This window comes from Perca flavescens, chromosome 14 (genome assembly GCF_004354835.1).
Source record: "Perca flavescens isolate YP-PL-M2 chromosome 14, PFLA_1.0, whole genome shotgun sequence".
In the NCBI taxonomy this organism is placed as follows: Eukaryota; Metazoa; Chordata; class Actinopteri; order Perciformes; family Percidae; genus Perca; species Perca flavescens.
The window spans coordinates 18,099,399-18,120,511 of record NC_041344.1 but is presented as its reverse complement, the minus strand read 5'-3'; the positions used below and the strand labels follow the sequence as shown (position 1 = coordinate 18,120,511).

Here is a 21,113-nt window from a genome sequence, read left to right as displayed (position 1 = left end):
TGTTTGAATTCAAATGGTCCCAGATAATGCAGACTCCTCTGCCAGGCATGTTGAGATGCAGACCAGGATTTAGCTGCCGCCTGGACTCTGCCTGAACCTGTACACCTGTTCAATGGCTGCCAGGTGACTCAGAGGAGGAGGACAGGGAGAGAGCAGAGTGCGAGGGAGGGAGGGAGAGAGAGAGAGAGAGAGAGAGAAGGGGGGGGGGGGGGGGGAAAGACATTGGGTGTGGTAAGATGCCTTGAGCAAATTCCTTTGAGTGGCCGCACCCAGGGTTTCAGCGTCTGTATACCTGCTAGTGTTTGTTATCAGAGATTGTTCATGTAAGCAGACACTCTGTCTCTCTATTGACACTCACACTTCTTTCATGGGATATCATTTCACACACACACAGTATAGCCTATTCTTTATTATTGCACACAATCATAGTCTACTTGTCATACTCACAGCAGTATGCAAACACTCTACTCTCATTTCATATCTCTGTCAAGCTGAGAGTTGCACGTTTGCATGAATTAAAAGAGTAAACAAGCAATGTGAGAGTCCAGAAACATGGCTCCTGCAGTTTGAGTGCATTCAAACAGGAGGCACACCCTTAGGAGTAGGACTGAATACACAATCACATTCATACGTGTGTGTGTGTTGCTGTCAGAGGGCTATGAAACAAGGTGTGTTCTATCTGATAGACATGTTTCAGGACAAAGGACAGCAAGTGCACACAAACACACAGCGTATATACTTTTGCCTGTATTACGCCTTGTTTTAATGTCATGGTTGCTGCTGTATTCGAATGCATTGAGTGACACACAGAGAGGCTGATTGAGAATCTAAAAGAGAGGCAGTAAAAAGTAAATAAAAAAAAGACAAATAAAGAGAGTGAAACAGACGAAGGGTTTAGAGTTAAGACGTTTTCTTCAAATTATACAAAATAAATGTTGGAATTAACTCGCCTGAGCAGAAAATTCAGAAACATATCAAATGGTCATTCGTCTATTGGCCAAAAGTGTGAGAACAATCTGTTAACTCCAGTATCTACAAATGATGGTTCATATAAAGGAAATGTAGTGTCTAGTATGACCTGCACTATCACTTCATGGCCTTTAGAAAAACAAGCTTCCCAAATCCAGCCCATAAAGAAACTGAGCAGTGAAGCCTGTAGCAGAAGATTCATATATCAAGGGGAACTGCTGGAGCCTGCTGATTCAGTGTTTTGCCATGGAGAAAAACAGCAGGTGACTCATTTACATAATGTTTCAGTAGAGAACATAGTCTCCAAAGAAGTGAGCCCTTTAACTTTAGCTAAAAAGGGGCAAATTACTTCGGGATAATGGTAAAGGCTCAAATGCCAAGCACAGAAAGAGCACAAAAGAGAAGAGTCATACTAAGTAGGCTGTAACAGCAGAACTGCTGAGTGTATTTAATTGAGAAATTGTGCGTTTTATTGACTGGGAAATCAACCTTTCATTTGTATGAGGGAGAAATGAAATAGTGCAGCTTTAAACTGCTGCCTGACACTTCCAATCTTCCAGATAACTTTGTCAACCATCCAGTACACAGTAGGGATGACAACAGTAAGCAGGTAGCAACAAGGCAGCAATTTAAAGGGCAAAAAGACAAGATATGGTGCCAAGATAAAACAAAACCAGTGCAAAACAGAGTAAAGACAAGACAGTCTAAAGAGTGAGTGCTAGAAGGGTGATTTATTGGAACAATGGGTTGGCTGTTGGCCCAAATTGGCACATTTAAAGAGTTTTGTGGCTAGATAAAACACCAGCCATGACATAGAGGCCAACACTTTTGAAATATGCCACTGGGAGTGAACTTCCAATGATCTTCTGTTCTCAGTGATCAACGGGTTTGGGAGGAGTCACACCGGTGGGAAAGCCATGCCTAGCAGGAGTTGTCCCGCTCCTTCCTCATTGACCGCGCTGCTCTGTGCCGTATGGTGGCGGTGGCTCTGGAGGATCACACCCCGCCGAGTGAAGCACTCAGCCCGGGCCTGGAGTCCGTGTGGCCTCGCGTCTCCTTTCTTCGCAGGTTGGAAGTGGAGGGTGCACAAAGGAGTTGTAGCCCGATCTGAGGAATGTGACGCGCCGACGGGAAGGGAACGCTTGCACATCGGCGGTTTCACCGGGGAGAGAGATAGTCTACACATCGGTACAAAGAGAGGAGACAAGTTCTGCCGCAAAGTTACGAGGTACGGAGTGGAAATAGCCTAAAGGTTGGCAAGTGCAAAATGGGACAAAAGAACCATATGTACAGATGGTCTGTTCTATTCTATTGAGTTCTGTCCTGTTTTATTATCTTTTAGGCTACTGTAAATGTAGCCTATCCTAGTACACTATTATTTACTGTTTTATTCTAATTCACACTTTATACTTATTCTTTATTATTTAATTCTTGTTGTATAGCTTTATTCTATTGTTCTGTCCTGTTTTATTATCCTCTGTCCTTATTTTCTATTCTATTCTGTCCTGTCCTGGTTTAATATCTCCTAACCGTATCCTAGTTGTGTCTATTCTATTCATTACTTCATGTGGGTGGAATAAAAAAGTGAAATGCTGGTTACTTTCCTCACCAGCAGCCTGAAGTTTATAGAGGATTAAGTCATCCAGGTAGCTGCAGCTGTGCATTGCAAAACCTGAACAGTATGGTTATTGTCTAAGCACAGAAGGCTGGCACTGACAAACTGTGCTGCTCTTTCTCCTGTCCTTTGAATACATTCAAGAAAGAGGAAAAACAGCTACTTTTATTTTTTTTACTGTTTTTACTGTGTAGATCTTTGTCTGCACTGCATTGTAGGGAACTAGGGGTAATAAATAATGCCTGAAAAGGCAAAGACATTTTTACAAGCATGTGTAATGCAGGTCATGTTGTTAGGCTAACTTGACATGCCTCTAATTTAAAGATAATTGGTGAGATAATACAAGGTTATTGTCCTCTAATCATGGAGCCTTGTGTGTTGAGCAAGAAAGACACCCTGCACATGTCGTCTCGTACATACTTTGATCTATAGACTCTCATAGTATCTTTATCACACACACAGATCAATTTTGTTTGCCGCAATGACCCAAACAAGCAATGTTTTCATTCAAACTTCACCTTGACAGGCTTAGCCTTGATTCAGTCAAAGTGACTCACTGGATAGGAATAATCCAACATGTGTTTGTAATTTGAGGGGAAAAGTTGGTAGTGCAAGCTTTTTTTTTTGTGGCACGTCTCTGCATGTGTGCTTCTTATTATAGATTTCATCTTGTCACACTAGCCATATGGCCAGGGCTGCATCCCATTCATAGCTTTGTTTGCATTGTGTGTGTTACAAGGGATCATTGTATGTGGTAGTAATTCATGTATGAGCAGTATCACGCTTCTGGGGGAGTGAAGAAGCAAAGTAGAAGCATTTTTATGCTTTTATTTTTGGGTTTTCCACTCAAGATAACCGCAGACATCTTAAGGCAGTTGGAACAGATGACGAGGACCTCAGTGGACCTGTTTTTCTAGCAGCGCTGCTATGTAAAACCTAGCTAGAAAAAGGGAGGATAGGTGCTGCCATTTTTCCTCACATACAGTATACATTAACCTGACCTTGATCTGTCTTTTGTGATTTAACAGTCACGCTGAGGTGTGATGTTATACAGAGAGACAAGTTGTGCTCTGTGTTTGCTCTTATCTGTGTTTGTGTGTGTTAATCTGCTGAAAGTGGCATTGAAAGGTCCTGACAGAAGTATTGGCTCATCCCTCCAAACCTGTTTTCAGGTATTCTTTTCTAATTGCATTCACACCGAATTATTGCACAAAATGAATCGACCGAAGAGCTATGCCAGATCAATCATATATGCTTGTTTAGTGAGGAGTGTTCAGATGAGTGTGTGTGGGAGACGAGACAGAAAACTGAAAATATTTTTTGGAGTTTGTACTTGATAGTACCTCCTCAGGCTTGTTTCTCTGGTTCACATGTTGAGACAGATAAAAAAATGTTCTCTCAGCTCTTTGCTTATTATTTCTTTCGCTCTTCTGATGGCAGGAATGCTGAGAATGAACCATTCTCATGCTTAGTGAGCAAACATTAGTGGGCACATCAGCATACTGGGTTTATCAGCCTTGAGGAGCTGCAGTCGATTGCTGCCTGCCTACACTGTGGTGGTTTAGTGTTTCAAACTGGCTTTGTTAATGGTGCATTTAGGGCAGGCTGGTCGTTGTGTGGGTAACGGAAAGGGTTATAACTAAGGGAGGAACAGAGAAAGTAAGATCCCTATCATCATGTCACTACCTACTGTTTGATGCTTACTGAAGTTGCTATAACAACAAACAAAGCAGCAATATTTGTTTGAATATCCTAACAGTTAGCCAACGCATCTTACCTTGTGTTATTCTGTTGCTTCATTCTGCACTGACCCAGATGTCAGGAGGGTGAATGAGAAACCCCAGGGCTCTGTTTAGTGCTAATGCGCTCTTGAGTCACCCACTTAGCTGAGCTGATGATTAGATAACATAAATGTGACCAATAACAATTTTTTTTTGATTGAAAGCTCATATTCACCTCAGGGTCGATTTGCATTGGTTTGCTGTGTTCCTCTACGGTGGAGTTAATCGATAAGGAAAATGAACGTTGGTTGCACCACTCTTTATTTTTCTAACTGAAAGGCAATGAAAAGCACTGGCTGTGTTTTTGTTTGTGGCTGTTGTTGTGTTGCCACACATGGTAGATTACTTTTCTGAGGTTTTAACATTATGAAGAGCACAGGCAGGTACACATCTCTCAGTCCATGGCTGTTATCACAAGTCCTCAGGTATACATATAACTGCTGCCTCAGCACAATTCACTTGTATACAGATCAAGCCTCAGTCTTAAAAAAAATAAAGAACAAAACAAAATGCATCAAAGTAGTTGTGATTTTTCCCATTTTAGAAACTTGGCAGGAGTAAAATTCTTCCATGCAAGCAACGTGTCCGTCCAACACGACTCCCTGCCCACTATGGAACTTTTAAATTGGAACAGCACAACCGCAAAGGCCCAATTTCTATGGCTCAAACTGAGTAAGGAAACAGGATGTCAGCCATTTTGCCAGCAGATGAATCACCACAGACATTTATGTTGCAAGTTATCCCCAGGCAAGGCCAGGCCGGGCTACCCGGTGACTCACCAGGCCTCTGAGTAAACCAGTGTCTCCAAGTGATTGCGGGTTAGGACTTGGGGCCCTTTGCAATCACCCCCGATCCCTCAATTGTGTGTGGAAGTTTACAGAAAACACGTCTCACACACACACACACACACACACACACACACACACACACACACACACACACACACTTCTAAAGCAGGTACAACCTTACAAAACGTCTGCTCACCCTCCCACTCCGATCCCAGGTTAGCCAGGCTGTCAATCAACCATAGTTCCTAAGACTGTACGTTTCCATGGTGATATATCCGCAGTCAAAAACCCTTCCTGTTTCAACCACAGCCGCAATGTGCAGAAGGAACACATGTATATTCCTGATATTAAAGAGTTTCACCAACTTACTTTGGATACTGGAATTGTTTGTTAACCCAGATCTCCCCCATCAGATGACCCGTCCAGTGTGCAGTTGTCAGCACCACATTAAATATCAACGAGGGGGTGTCCTGGCTGGCTCAGCTGATGGTGCATAATAACACAGGACTGTGTTGTGGGATGGAATCCAGCCTTGTCAGTGATAGTCTACGTCATCTTTTGAAAGCAGATTAACAGATGCCAAATAATGATGGCAAAAGTGGATCGAACCAGCTATTGTTATTAGAGCTGAAAGTAGTAGTTAATTATTTGGAAATTAATCAGCATTTTTATTTGTTAACCAACTATTTTTTCTAACAAAAACACCAGACATTGCCTTGTTACAGCTCAGTTGTGAGCATTTGCTGCTTCTCTTTTTCTTATGTGATCGTAAACTGAACATCTTTACGTTTTAAAGTGTGGGCAGACAAACTATTGGATGGCCAAATTGATTACTTGTAAAAAAAATAATCTGCAGATTAATTGATAATGAATAAAAGCATTCGCTGCAGCTCTAATTAGTATATCCTCCCTTGTTGTACAGTTTCTGTTTGTCCAACTAAGTTGTCTATGCCTTCCATCTATCTTGTTTTTTCAATGGTGGCTGATCTTTTGGGCTTAGATTGAGAGAATTGGTATCTAATAAATTGATTCATCCACATATGAAATTATGTGAATAATGTTGAACTTGGCTCTTAAGTGAATCTGATTCTGTGAATCTGCAAAGTGAATCCTAAACTCTCTCCACCCTCTCTTTCTCATTTAAACAATCAGTTATTACACATTCACAAATTGATATTTACAATGTTCCTTTCACTACCTCCAATTAAGTTTAAGGCAGTTCAAGTCATGGCACAGCAAATAGAATACTCATGCTCTCCTAAATCAATGTGTGTGTGTTATGACTGAACCAGAATTTTTAAAGGTTGAGGTCTGAGTAGCTACTTGAAGCATGACGCACCAACGTGAAGATTTACTGAGCAGAGATATGAGAGAACCTGTCTATACACCTCTAAATGCCTTTCCCACCTCTCCCTCTCACCTCCCTTTCTCTCACTTCACTCCCTTCTTTCTCTAACTCCCATTGTATTTTTTATATCCTGTTGTTCTTACCTTTATGTAATTTTCTCACAAGCCAGATTGAATTTCAGTTAATCATTGGTGCTATCAAAAGCAGGATATTTAGTTACTTAATACAACTGTAACGTTACAAAAAAGAGCAATTCAGCAGTGTGTGATGCCATGAATAAGAAGTTATGTTATCTTTCAATCACAGATTCTAACTATAAAATTTAGTTTATGGTGAACAACAGAAGACAGAAAATGATGATGTGTTGGGGTTAAGTATTTTGTCTAAAGTTGCAAACTATGTCTTTGTATTGTTCTTTATTATTGTCCAATGTCATCCAGTCAAATATTATATGACATACGTTGTCAACAGTTATTTTAAGTTTAGTGTGCCGCATTTACTTTGTATTTGTATAATATATGTATAATAAATATAATATTAATGGCAATAAGAACAAACCATCAACCTCAACTTATTTATTAGTGATTCATAGAAGAACCTGCACTGACTGCATTCATTTGCCTTGTAAACTTAGAAACGTGGCCCTTGGCTGGGAAATAATTTTTTTTCTTGGAGATCTGTCACAACTGTTAACGCCTGCCAGAGTATAAGCATGTGGTATTGTGTGCCGGTTAAGGTGTGCATACTCGTTAAACTTACTGCACAGGCGTCAGCAACAATAGACTTTTTGTGTAAGGCATTATAGGTAATCTGTCTACCTGTGTATCCTGACATAAAGCATTCTTCCTCTCACCACCCTGAGGAATATTTAGTTGAATTATGAGTATTGTATATCACTGATGGAAGAGTGGTGTGTTATCTAGTTGCAACTACAAAAGCAATGTGAATGTAATTTTATTTCTCTAAAACACTCAAACTCTACAGACACCTGAACAAATAAACCTGAACAAATAAAAATATTAAAAAGGTCCTATGACATGCCATGGGACCTTTAATAAGTTGGTAAGAGCATTGTCCATCACATTTTTAAATGTTTTCTCTCACTGAGCTTTTCTTTATTTCTGCACAGGTTTAAATTCCTCCTCCCTTATCTCTCCTCACCCAGGCCCTGACCTTTGACCCCACCCCTCTCTCCAACCATGGCACATCGATCTCAGAGTTCATCGATTGGCGATAACCCCCTCGACCCAAACTACCTGCCCCCACATTACCGTGAGGAGTACCGTCTAGCTATTGATGCTCTGATAGAAAATGACATACAGGTAACACTACATTTTTCTACTTGAGCGTTTTTATGTGTGTATGTAATGAATATTTATTTAAAATACTTTAAAATGACGGATATATTGGTTTAATGATGTCATGAATTTGAGTGTGTATCCTGCTCAACAGGGTTACTATGAGTTCCTCCAGTCCGCGGATGTGGTCGGTTTCCTGGCACAGTCGGAAATTGAATTCATTAAGTCAACAATCCAGACGCCCAACCAGACCTCCAGCGTCCCAGAGCTGACATACCATGAGGGACGTCAGGATGCTGATGGCTCCTCCGACACCTACTGGCCGATGCAGTCTGACCTGGCTGCCCCGGGGCTGGACCTGGGCTGGCCACTGCCACAGCAAAGCTTCATGGGGCCCACAGAGGTCACCACTCTAGTCAACCCCTCCGACCCAGACATGCCAAGCATCAAGCAGCAGGCCAGGAGACTCATTAAGAATGCACGCCAGGTAAGTAAAAGGCAGAGATGGGAAACTTAAACCTACATATCCGGTTCGCTTTCAGCAGGTAATTTTGAAAAAATTGTATTTGAGGATAAGATCAAAGCATTCTGCGTACATAAATTCCAAGCTATAGTGTGCGTACAACAACAAAAATGCCACCAATGCTTTTGTTTCTACGCACATACCATACTTTTTCATAGCTAATCTAAAAGTGGATGGGTGGGAAACCTATGATGTAAAAAATTAACACACCATTTCTTCTGTCTTATCAGTTTGTACTGTACAAATCACACTAAAAGTTGAGATAAACGGCTGCCAGTGACTAGTGTATGTGTTGGTTATGCTATCTCATTGTTAGTTTAATCTTACTATCTACCACTGCCAACTTTGCTACCACTCCCTTGCATACGGATTTCTTACTGGCAGGCCTTTAGCTAAATTCAAAATATAATTAACACAAAATGAACATTATGTCACAGGCAGTCAAACCTGTTGATGTGGGCCGTGTCATTGTCTGTCCTCCATTTCTGTCTTTGTGTATAGAGTACATGTTTGTCTCTTTTAGTGTAACAACATTACAAGTGTGACTCTTCTGTTCCGGCATACCAGTCTTTCAACATGCATATAGAAGACAGGTTCTGAGACAGGAGTCATTCATCTTTCTATGCCATGTGTAAATTTAGTAGAGATTAACATACATTGTATTGCTGATACACTAAGTGTAGTTAAATGCCCATTTTGTTTCAGTTATATGGTTGAGAGCAAAATGTCCAATGTTTTATCTTCCATTGCTGATAAACAGCCAAGGCCAAAGTTCTTTCAAATGATGTAAACGTTCACATTTTGCAATTTTATATTACCTATTCAGTTAAAGTAATTATAAAACTAAACTAATAAAGACCATAGTACACTGACTAAACCTTGACTAGTTTTATTGTGTTTGCTGTTCTGCTTCAGGTTATTGCTGTGGTGATGGACAAGTTTACAGATGTTGACCTTTTTGCGGACCTCTTGGACGCAGCAGCACGCCACGTTCCTGTTTATATTCTACTGGATGAGCAGGAAGTCCATCACTTTGTCTCTATGGTCTTCAACTGCAAAGTCAACTTGGACCAACATCCTGTGAGATTGCCTTTTCATTACATTTTCTCAAAAAGACTGGGCTCACTGTTGTCTATCCTTTGGCATTTATTGTGTTATTTACTTATTTATAACACATCATTTCCACTAAGTGTGTCCATAACATGATTGAAATTTGTTTTTACAGATGTTGCGTGTCAGGACTGTGGCAGGAATAACCTATTATTCCCGTACGGGGAAATCATTTAAGGGGCAGGTGAAAGATCGTTTCCTACTGGCTGACTGCAAAGCTGTACTCAGTGGCAACTACAGGTCAGTCATTTAATTGTTTTCATTAAATCCCTAAGACTCATTCATTCATTCTGTAAATGCCAGTACTTTAATTGCCTCCACCATTCTTTCTTATTTTCTTACAGTTTCATGTGGTCCTATGAGAAGATCCACCGCTGCATCGCCCACCTCTTCCTCGGGGAGCTGGTTTCCACCTTTGATGAAGAGTTTCGCATTCTCTTTGCTCAGTCAGAGCCTTTAGTTATTGACCCATCTGATGGAGCACTTGCTCTCTCTGACTCCAGCAGTTACTTAGGCAACCAGTTCGGTTTAAAGAGGACCCAGTCTTTGCGTAATCCCACAGGTTACCGAAGGCAGCTTGAGATTCCCTCTGCCTTCTCTTATGGAGACGCTGATCGTAACCTTGCCCTTCCTTTCCGGAGGAACGATCCATTTCGTCACACCATTGAACCTGGGGCAGGAATTACAATAGGAAAGTATTCCCAGCAACAGTTTCGTCTGCAGCAGTCGTTCCTGGAGCAGGGAAGGTCCATAGTTTCCAGGCAGATGGAGATAAGTACCAGTGGCTTCAAGAGGCACAGCTATGCAGAGGGAACCCAGGAAAACTACTCCTCTTCGAGGCAATACATGAAGCACAGAGTCATGAATAATTTGGATGAGACAGACTTTCACAGGTAGTTAACCCTTTAATATCTACAACTGTTTGGAATCTGAATTATTTAGAATCATCACATGCATCACCAACTTATGTGTACAGTATATGTATTTACACATAACAATACATTTATAATCAAATAATTAACAACCTCCGTATTCTCTTCACAGGGAGCAGACCCAAACTAGCCATTACTACAATGAAGGGCCTGGGCCGGGTTCTGGCAAGGGACACTACGACAGACTTCGAGGTTGTCCTCCACAACTCTCCATTGACCAGTATTCAGATTCAAGCTTTCGCTCAGATCGGGAGCCTCCACCTGGAAAGTATAACCGAGAATACTTTTCATCTGAGGACTTGAGAGGACCTGAGGGGTGCCAGGCACCTCCATTAGCTGGAAGGTATGGAGGAGATTCCACCAATAGGAGACCAACCATAGGTCAGGCGTATGCCTGCCAGAGCTCACCCACACAGCCTCACCCTGCAGAGAAGAAACCGTTTGCCAAACAACCTGATCAGGCGCATGATGAAGATGCAGATGCTAAGCAAGGCATGAGAAGTTGGAGAATCCATTCCTATCTTAGCACTTATGAGGACAGTGGAGAAGAAGGTGTGACTCAACCTTTGGGGCCTGATGCATTTGAAGATCCTCCTCCATCTCAGCAGCCATCTGCCACTGAAAACTCAGCTCCCCGCTTTGGAATAAAGGAGCCACCGAATGTTCCCCCCAAACCCAGACCAGACATCTTGAGACCACGGTTTGGAAAGCCCATACCTTACCTGCCCCAACAACAACCAAGGAGTGCAACAGTCAAGGGACTCTGCAGCAAGGGAGGTGGGTTGGAATGAAAGAGACTCAAGATCTCTTCCTGTCCAAACATGAATCATTCCGTACACGGGTTAATCCACTCCTTCAACGTAACTCTCGTCTGCGTTCCTCGCTTATATTCTCATCATCCAAGGCAGAGATGCACAGTGGTAGCCTGGGCCTAAAACCAGCCACAGAGGAAGACGAGGAGTTAAACTCAGTGCGCACTTCCTCGATTGTGGCCCAGATCCTAGAGAAGAGGAGGTCATTGTCTCGTGAGCCTTTTGAGTGGAGAAAGAAGGCTGAGGAAAGAGATAAGGAGAAAGAAAGGGAGAAGGAGAAAGAAAGGGAGGAGAAAGAAAAAGTGGAGAAAGAGCGACAGCAAGAGGAAAGGGGGATTCAATTAAAAGATGAGATTAAAGCAAAAGAGGAACCTCAGAAAACCAACAAAGAGGTAAAGACGACACCAACTTTTGAGAAATCTGATGTCACAACATCATTATCTATGAACATGAATGACCCAGCAAATAGACTGCAGTATTTCAAAGACCTGGCGGCCAAAAGAAAAGCCTCAACAATGGAAACAGAGTTATCGCTCAAAGCCCCAGAGCCTGCTGAAAAAAAGCCAGACCTTTCTGATAAACCTCCCCTAAAACCTGCAATGACTCCAAACATCCCAACTGTTAGTTCAGCCGAACCTGAACCAAAGAAGATAGACATATCTGCAAAATTGGCAGAGCTCACTCGCAGATCTTCATTTAGTTCCTCAAAACCACCCATACTAAAGCCTTCTGCAAGCTACCTGAAGCCTTCAGAGACAACTCCACTTCAAAAAGAGGAAAATGCATCAGATGGTCAAAAGAAGGATATATTCAAGTCTCTAAAGCCCCTTCCGTCACCTAAGATCTTCAGGAAGGATCCGTTGAAGTTCAAAGGACTAAATCCCCGTCGGATCTCCTGTGATGAAGAGATTCTGACCACAGACGCTACTGATGCAGAGAAGAGTGAAATGAAAAAGAGTCGCTCTCAAAGTTCTTCAACTCTGCCACGTGATGACTCCAGGGAAGGATTGCAAAAAGTTATGGGATCTAATACATCCATCAACACACTTGGTGAGGGAAAGGGTGAGGGGAAGACACTTGACTTCTTGAAGAAGCAGACGCAGAGGCTAAAGGGATTACTGGGGCCCAAGGATAAAGAGAAGAAATCTTCAGGAGACGATAGGGGCATGAGCACGGTCAGAGAGATCACTGAAGATATAAGCAAAAAGCTGAGTTCATCAGCTAGAGATAAAGAATCCACCACTGCCGACCAAATCACAGCCAATCACAAAACATCAACCGGCATATCAGGCCCATCTCGATACCAGGCCCCGGGCAGCTCTGTTCTGTTCAGTAGCAACCTACGAGATGACACCAAAGTCATTCTAGAGCAGATCTCGGCCAACAGCCAGAAAAACCGACTCGAGCGAGAAGAAACAGGAGGGGAGAAAGAGAGTGACGGTGGGGAGAAGGGGCTGGAGGGACAGAACTCCATCAAGAAAAATCTATTTCTGCGTCCCTCAGGCAACATCCAGGAGCGGGAGGGATTGCTGAAGAGGATGGAGAGTTTGAGGAAGGAAAAGAAGGTCTACAGCCGCTTTGAGGTAGTCTATCACTGCAAGGATGATACTTGCAGCGTGGATGGGAAAGAGATATGAACTAAGGCATAAGTAGCGATAGGTGTGTAAACAACTTAAGTAGACGTATTAGGGGAATCAGGGGTTTAGATTAAATTACATTACAAAAAGCCAGCTGTTTAAAATATAAATCCTGTATTGTTTGAGTCAGTCAGACGCAGCAGTATACAGTACACTTAAATATGAAACAACAATCTCTTTGGAACTTTCTGAGCCATAAAAATTACCAGATATGTTTAAACTCATGTTTAGGTATTGCGAAATGTTTGATTTTGAATTAAGAGTTTGTTCAGTCAGTTTGAAAATGGAAATAAGTCTTTGAAATATATATATATAAACAATCATGTATATTATAATTATTACAGAAATAATTAAGTAGTTTGCATAATTGAAAGTAGTTTTTATTCCCAAACAATGAATGTTTAAAATAGTGTCTGCTTTTAAGCTGTGAAAATAAATTTTGGTGGACAAGCTAATGTTCATTGCTTTATATATACACAATAAAAGTCTAGTACAACTATGATTGTTATTATTGAATTTGGTTCTACCTTTATTGGTATACTGGTTAAATGTAAGTGTCTTTAAGAAAAGCAGAAGATACTTAGCACTGTCCCTCATAATATTGATAGTAAATGACAGACGGAAAGAGGTTCATGAACTGTTCACTGCATTCACTGTTAACCCTGTTGTTCTCTTAATAGATGGGGAATAACCTGGGATAACGAAAGATGGAGGAGGCACCTTTTAGATGGGAACTATTTATGCAAGATGATCAAAAACACCCATTGCCCATGTGTGCCAACGACACTCTCAAAGTACTCAACACCAGCCTTTCCTGGATTTCCACACAAAGTAATACAACTTGAAAAGACAATATATAAAAATACTGAAAATAAACTGAAGTCATTGGGTTTGGAATGTGCCTATGTGCCAAGACCTGGAACTACTGTGACCTTATATGGTGACTAAGAGAAAGAAGAGTGAATCTACTTGCATTCTGGCTGCATGGGCCAATGTTTCACCTAACAGGAAAAAGGTAGGGCAATTAACATAAAACTGAACTTGTATAAACATGACTGGGGGAGTAAGAGAGAGGATAAAAGAAAGACAGTACATATTGCACCTGAGGGATGGAAAATAGATCCATGCCAGTTAAAAAATATGGCGGTGTATGACTGCATGTGTACAAGTGTTGTGTGATTCTGCAAGTGTCTGTGTAGCTGGGACTTGTTTTAAACTGAATGGGAGAAAGTGTCTTTGTGGATTCATTGTGTGCCAATGGCCCACCAAGGGTATTACCAAAGTTAGGACTATTATTAACCCAAAACAGAAAGCAAAGATAAGAAAATGAAGAGGAAAGGAATGACATGAATAATTGACAAAGAGTGAAATGTCTGTGAGATTATAGAGAATGAAGAGTAAGACAAAATCAGAATGTGAGAATGTGTCTAATTTTAATGTTGAGGCAGATTTTCGATAGAAAGTAGAGTCGTGAACTTTACCCTCTCAAGAGTGTTATGTGCCTTTCTATTAAGGGTTTGGACACCCTTCATAAAGGTTGAAGATGTCAGATAACCATTCAGAGGGGACTGTAGGTTTTCATGGTTAGAGGAGTTAAGTTAAAAAATGTAAGTGTACTAGTGTTTGTCTCATGTAAATAAAAATGTAAAGCATTTAAGTTGCCCTGAATCACTTTAAAACAAATGTGCCCCTGTTCCTCTGTATGTTGACTTCTAAATAAGTTCACTGCATAAAGGAAAGGAAGAGAAAAAAGGGAAGCTACATTTTGCAGTACTGGAGCAGGGCCATGCCTCCTTTCATAAGTTACTTCACTTCTGAGACCTACGCCCTACGCAGGACTGCTAACTCCTTTGTTGGTCTGTAAACACTAGCAAACCAAAGATTTAGTTATACGGTACAGTTCCCAGGCTGCTTGCTTGACTGGGCATCAAACCATTTATTGTGTTTTTCTTTTTTACAGTACATCAAATGATTGGAGGATTGATTGCTATATGAACACTTCAGGGGTTACACTGTTTGCTATAAGGGATTATATTGTACATATTAATATAAAAAGGGCTTGTTGATAAACTAAATGACAAATTAGATAGTGATCACCCTCAGTGTACTATCAAAGTGCCTCGTGTTTATTTGTAATTAATATGCAAGTATGTGGTCTTGGCTGTAAAAACAAATTGGCATTAATTAGGGGGAAATAATTTGCACAGGGGTCAACGTGTTCTTTTTTTCTTCTTTTTTTTTTTAAACCTCAGATAGTATTACATTGTATTTGAAATACTGCAAAAAAGTTGTTTATTAAATCTCTTTCCAACTGAAATTGAATGTGGCTGTGTGCACATACGTATATACAGTATGTGTGTATATTGTAGTGAATAGTTGTACTGTTTTTATTTATAGGCTCTTTAAGATTCATAAAATAAACCCATGTGACCCATGTGTGGGTTTTTAACAATGTCACAACATTGTTAAAAAACTTTATTTTATTTTAGATATATTAACACCTTTATATTATGTCAATACACAATATTTCAATATTTAAGTAAGATGATAGTACCATACAGGATACTACTACAGGCACTTGAAAAACACTATTTACCAGTAACAAGGTAAAATATTTCTGGTTTCATAAATACATCAAAACAAACCCATGCCTTACAGAATACTGAATGTAAAAGCATGAAGTACTTACAGAAAAGTAGCCAAGGACAGGAATTAACAGAGTTTGGTAGGCAAACATTTTACTTGGATGTCACTGGTATAAATTGTAGTTGAAATTGTGACTAAAATTCTGTTTACATTTTTATTTTTGGTCAACTAAAGTTTTAGTTTTTTGCCATACATGTTAGCAAGGATCCTGAAACACCTGGACTGATGAAACCCAGAAGCTGCCATTTGTGAGATTTAAGGTTTTCACTTGACAAAAAGTGATCAAAGTGCATCTAACTGGAAATAAAACAAGAGACTGTTACCTCCGATTCTTTAAAATGACCTACGAACAGTTTTACTCCTCCTGAGTCTCTGCAGCTGTTGTCACTGGCTGCTTCTGTTTATTCATCTCTTCTAGCTCCTCATCGAGGCGGTGCAGCTGAGCCAACTTAATTTGTTCTGTAAGAATCACAGAAAAAGACGAGATCAAAGCGGTTGGACATGGAAAAAAAACACTATAATAATGCATGTTCAAGAATAAATGTTGAATAGACCTTTTTCACGGCAGACATGTTGACATGTCATAATAGGAAAACCACAGGTGTATTCAAAACCATTAATGATGGCTGCATTGAGCCATCGTTAAGGTTATCAATTTCAGCTGTGCTTTTCCTACTATGACAAGTCAAAATGTCTGCTGTGAAAAAGGTCCATTGCTTGCAGAAGGATGGACATAAATTATGAGAGGGTACTTACCAGCTGATAACAGCTGACTTTTCGTATTCCCAGCACTCTCTATTTCTTCTGGGAGCCTTTCTGGAGTCTAAGTTACAATTTGAAGGACAACATCATTAACAATATCAACAATGAGTCACATTTTTATCATTCTAATTTAGAGATGTGGGAAAAAATTATAGATGTCAAACTCATTTTGATATCAAATAGATAAACTTACAAAGACAGTGTGCAGATTCTTATGCTGCTCTATCAGCTGATGAAGTTGGTTTTCAAACTTCATCCTGCAAAAACAGGGCTGACTTTAGTTAATTTCTTTTTGACATTTACAAGGTTGTTCAATATGTTAAAAAAAATAAAGTAATATATCATTGCACTGTTAATAGGTACCGCTGCTTCCGGTGTTTAAGCTTGAATTCCTGGATTTCACATCTGTACTCTTCCAGAAGTTCCTCACTTTTCTTGTTCTGCTTTAACTGCCTGCACAACACACACAACTCACTCAATACAAGATAAAAACATCTTGAAATATAAAAGATTTCCACCAGTACCATCATTTCACCCTAGACTTACAGTGATTACTGTACATCACAGACTGCAACATATTCCTCATGACAACATTTGATCCCATATACATATATAGTAAATCGACAACAGCTAATGTGCCCTTAAGAATAAGTCTATTACAATGTTAACCTGCTGTGTGTAATACTGGATACAACATAGCATCATCACATAATCCTTTGACAGTACACAAAAGCTATGTACTACCCAAGGATGTTGTGTATGGTACAATCAATCACACTGTATTTAAATGCAGTCTATTATGACCACATATATAAAAAGTGTGCTTTTGATTTGATTAGTTATAACAATGAAAGTAAACAATACAGACAACATATACAAGCATAAAACAAAAAAGGAAAGGAAAGGAAAAACAAAGAGCCACAAAGATATCGAATTCATAAGTCTTTTAAGTGAAGGCAATGTTTTGTTGATGTCCAAAAAAGGAAAGGAAAGGAAAAACAAAGAGCCACAAAGATATCGAATTCAAAAGTCTTTTAAGTGAAGGGAATGTTTTGTTGATGTCCAGGATGCAATCAGACTCTCATTAGGCTTTATAAATTCAGTGACACAGGTACATATCTTAATGTTATATCCAACCATCTTGGTGGAGGTGGCTCTATTCAATATATGCTACTGAATTAGCATGCATTATTAAAATGGTACATTGTTATTAAAAGTTAATTAATATATAATTAGGAAATTAGGCAAAATGTCTTAATATTCAGTACAAATGGACTGAAGAAAACCAATTCAACATGTCATAGTAGATCCAAAGATACAGGTAAGATTTGACATCAGACAATTTCTCAAAGAAAAAAATATCCAGGATTCTGATAAGTTGCTGCCATCTAGTGTTACACAAAGAAAATGTTGATGGGTCATGTTCAGACTTCAGAAAAACACACATAAAATAATATTCTTTATCTGGTTAGTGTGCAGAACTCACCTGGAACAGTCCTGCTCAGACTCCTCACACTGGAACTGCAGCTTCCTGCACAACTCTGGAGAAAATCATCACACAGCTCATCAGATTATTCATATGTATTGGCTGTGTATATACAATAGATGACATATTTGTTTTCAGACCTAGTCAACCAAAAAATGTTACTCTGCATGGCTTAAATTGGCATATTTATTAAGCTATAATCAATTACACATGTACAATTGTTTGAGTATGTACCTTCTTTTTCTTTATGGATTCCTTCCAGTTGGTAAACTTCAGTTTGTACTGTAAAAACAACAATGCCTAGTAATAGTATACTATGATAAAATAAACATATATGGTAAATAACATGTGGCATAAATAGTTGTCTAAAGGATAGCAAATACAGTTACGATATACTTTTAGTAGGTTTTTGACTACATATTAGCAACATACAGCAAGTACAATAAGTGTGTTGTATGTGAATCAAATACAATTATTAGAGATTATTTTGTGTCTTACAAGTTTCCAGCTCTTTCTGCAAAGAGTCACTGACAGATTTGAATTCCTTAATTTCTTCTTCCAGGGCTCTTTTACCTTGAATAAAACAAACAGTGTAACTGCAGCACGACAACTGTTATATTTGTTGTTTGGTGATAACACAAAAGCTAGATTCAGCAATTACATATTAACTTTTAGAACTAATACAGCAATAAACATTTACATATTATTATTGTTCACAAAATTGTCAGAATGGGTCTTGTAGGGTGTTGCTGTTCCCTACAAGATGGAGATATTAATCATATCTCATGAGTCTCCATTCATCATGTTCTGATACTCCTTGGTGGGAGTAACAGGTAAGGATGTACCTCACTGAAGATACCAAATCATTGACGTAAGAACGGTTATGCTCAGTGCGTAGAGCCGTCTTACTCACGGTTTTAAATTCCCGTGGTCGAGTTCAACTTTTACTTGTTACATGCAGTTTAATGTGTTTTTGCTTAAACTCGAACTCTTACTATGTTAATGTGTAACGATCTTTTTTTTTTATATGCTATTCTTTCTGTTAAACCTAAAAGAAAACGCGTGTTCATTAGCATATGGACAGCACAACCAGCCTTCTCATTGGTGCAAATTCCCACAGTTTACTTTCAATCTCAGACCTCCGTGTTAAAGAGTTACGACACATTATACGATCAGTTTACCACTATAGGACACATATACGCGGTTCACGTCTTTTTTTTTAAAACTGGCTTTGATGTAATTAAAGAAAAACACTGCGCGACTTACCATCGGAAGTGGAAGTGTAGCTTCACAAAGACTAACTAACATGTCAAGATGTTAACTCCACATGCTGCTTTCGCTAGGTTAGCTACCACCAGTTGAATTTCTGACCGACTCGTACAGAATAGCGAATACATAATTATGAGTACAGTATTCGTACTGATCAAATGGTTAATCTTTTAATACAACAGCTAAATAATGCGCTAACCGTCGATTTATTAAAGAATCGTACCACAGCTCCACGCATGCGCGACACAGGCACAATTAGACGCGAAGACGGAGGTGTGCGGCAGTGAATTCTCAGCCGTCCCTTTGCACTGTTTATATCCTTTTATATATGCCAATGTATATATCCATAGATAGATCTATGGTTTTTACCTTGTGCTTGACCGAAATGCTTTGCAGTAGATTGAAAACGTGAAGCATTTTCTGCACTGTTTTTGTCCCAAATTAAGGGGAAAAGATCCAATATACAAAGGAAGTGCAACAAAACATCTCCCTTTTGTCCGAAAGATGTCGCTATTAGGTCTGACCTGGCCTGCATACCTACCCTATAACTGTCCTCTGAAGTACCTCATTATGTGCACATGAGAATTCAAAATATCTGATTTACTAGCAATTCAAAAACGGCATAAGGTCAATCAAACACTACCTTGTTGCAGCCTTCTTAATTTGCCCATCAACTGTTCAACTTTGGGCTCCTGCTGCATTCCTCCACCTGACAGCAGGGCATGAAAATATATCAGCCTTGTTTAGGGATTTTAAAGATTGGTTTAATTTGTACTTTGTGCAAGTTTACCTCCATTCATTGGTGTAACATTAATCAAGTCCTCAATGTTGAATCCTGTTAAATAAAAGGAAATGTTAGATAAGTGAAACACTTTTGTCTTAACATTTACTTCCCATCATGTTCCAATGTGCCTACAGCACATGTTAGCTAGATAAACGTGTCACTGCATGTAATGTTTATGTTAAATTTCAGGTTGACCTTATTAGTTACATGGCTAAAAGTTAGGTGGGTTTATGTTAACTCAGTGGTTCCCAAATGGGTCCTTGAGGGAGACCCCAGGAAAAAGGGTCCATAAGTAGCCTAACACAATGACAAAATGTATGACTATTTTGGTAATGTGTTTCATATATCTTCTGTAATAAAACATCTAAAAGCAACATTCTTATCAAATGGGGGTCCGTGGTCTAACTTGTGTCAGTTTAGGGGTCCTTCAAATGAAAAGGTTGAGGAACCACTGAGCTAGCTAGCTAGCTAGCTAAACGTGTCACTCCATGTAATGTTAGGGATTATCTTAAGGTTGTCCTAATAAAATACATGGCTAAAGGTTAGGTGGGTTTAAATTAATTTACTTAGCTAGCTAAGATTTTAGCTAGCTAAAAACAATACCGTTACAGCAATTTTCCGGTATGGGCTCAAACTGAGATAATGTAACATTAAAATTAACATAGCTAGTTTTAAGCTAAGATAGCACAAATATAAGTTAACTAACCTTTCTCCTTTAGCTAACATCAATGTCTTTGCAATTTAAATTAAGTTAAAATGACACTTAATTAACGGTAATATTTAAATGATTAGCAAGCTATAAAGGAAGATACTGACATTAAGCCATGTCTTTATAGTCTCTATTCTGCATACAATGCTGTTACCACCATAGACAGTATATAAGGTTACCACCGTTTTATTAAAAGTTAGCCTTACAGAGCCAACAGATGCTAACGTTGCTATTTATGCAGTAATTTAAATGTTTTCTAAAATAATCATTGTAGGCATTTTAAAATCAGTATACTTTTGATACTATAATTATATATATATATATATATATAGTATAGTTCAACTTAAATTTACGCCGTCTAACCTGCCAATTCGCTCATGTTATCCAGCCAGAAGAGTCTTTTCTTCACTATCCAGAGTCCTAACGGTCCTTATCTCAAGGGACGTGTGCACCTATATGTGCACGAGGACGGAACCAGAACCCCTTTGGCGCCACAGTGCGTCTGCACCCCCCACAGTAGCATATTTTTTAATATAAAAATACTATATATTTATGTATTGATTTATAGCAGGAAAAGTACAGTTACAGACAGTTTCATAGACTTGTTGTCGCCAGAGGCTGGAAGAAAAACCATTACTGCTTGT

The 21,113-nt window shown here is 39.4% G+C and overlaps 2 protein-coding genes and 1 non-coding gene across 4 annotated transcripts; 1 reads left to right on the top strand and 2 right to left on the bottom strand.

Annotated features, from left to right (window-relative positions):
• The first annotated feature begins 1,797 nt into the window (after positions 1-1,797).
• On the top strand, positions 1,798-15,130 carry fam83hb (family with sequence similarity 83 member Hb). The gene is given in 9 exon segments (XM_028597533.1): positions 1,798-2,197; positions 7,667-7,823; positions 7,954-8,286; positions 9,238-9,402; positions 9,548-9,672; positions 9,777-10,325; positions 10,477-11,084; positions 11,087-12,759; positions 13,494-15,130. Coding segments are annotated over 8 exon segments (3,597 nt in total). The 5' UTR covers positions 1,798-2,197; positions 7,667-7,700; the 3' UTR covers positions 13,515-15,130.
• Positions 15,131-15,240: 110 nt separating this feature from the next.
• Positions 15,241-20,972, bottom strand: si:ch211-199g17.9 (synaptonemal complex central element protein 1). 2 transcript variants are annotated; one of them, XM_028597534.1, is made up of 10 exons: positions 20,833-20,972; positions 19,767-19,811; positions 19,620-19,685; positions 18,206-18,280; positions 17,942-17,989; positions 17,708-17,762; positions 16,585-16,674; positions 16,415-16,478; positions 16,216-16,282; positions 15,241-15,918 (listed from the first exon to the last, which is right to left on the bottom strand). In XM_028597534.1, the coding sequence occupies exons 1-10, from the start codon at positions 20,846-20,848 to the stop codon at positions 15,815-15,817; spliced, it is 630 nt and encodes a 209-aa protein (XP_028453335.1). In that variant the 5' UTR covers positions 20,849-20,972; the 3' UTR covers positions 15,241-15,814. The 2 variants fall into 2 exon arrangements, with proteins under 2 accessions (XP_028453335.1, XP_028453336.1); XM_028597535.1 differs by lacking the exon at positions 18,206-18,280.
• LOC114568833 (U8 small nucleolar RNA) lies at positions 18,431-18,563 on the bottom strand. The gene has a single exon (XR_003694330.1). It is a non-coding gene; the product is annotated as a U8 small nucleolar RNA (small nucleolar RNA).
• Positions 20,973-21,113: the final 141 nt, after the last annotated feature.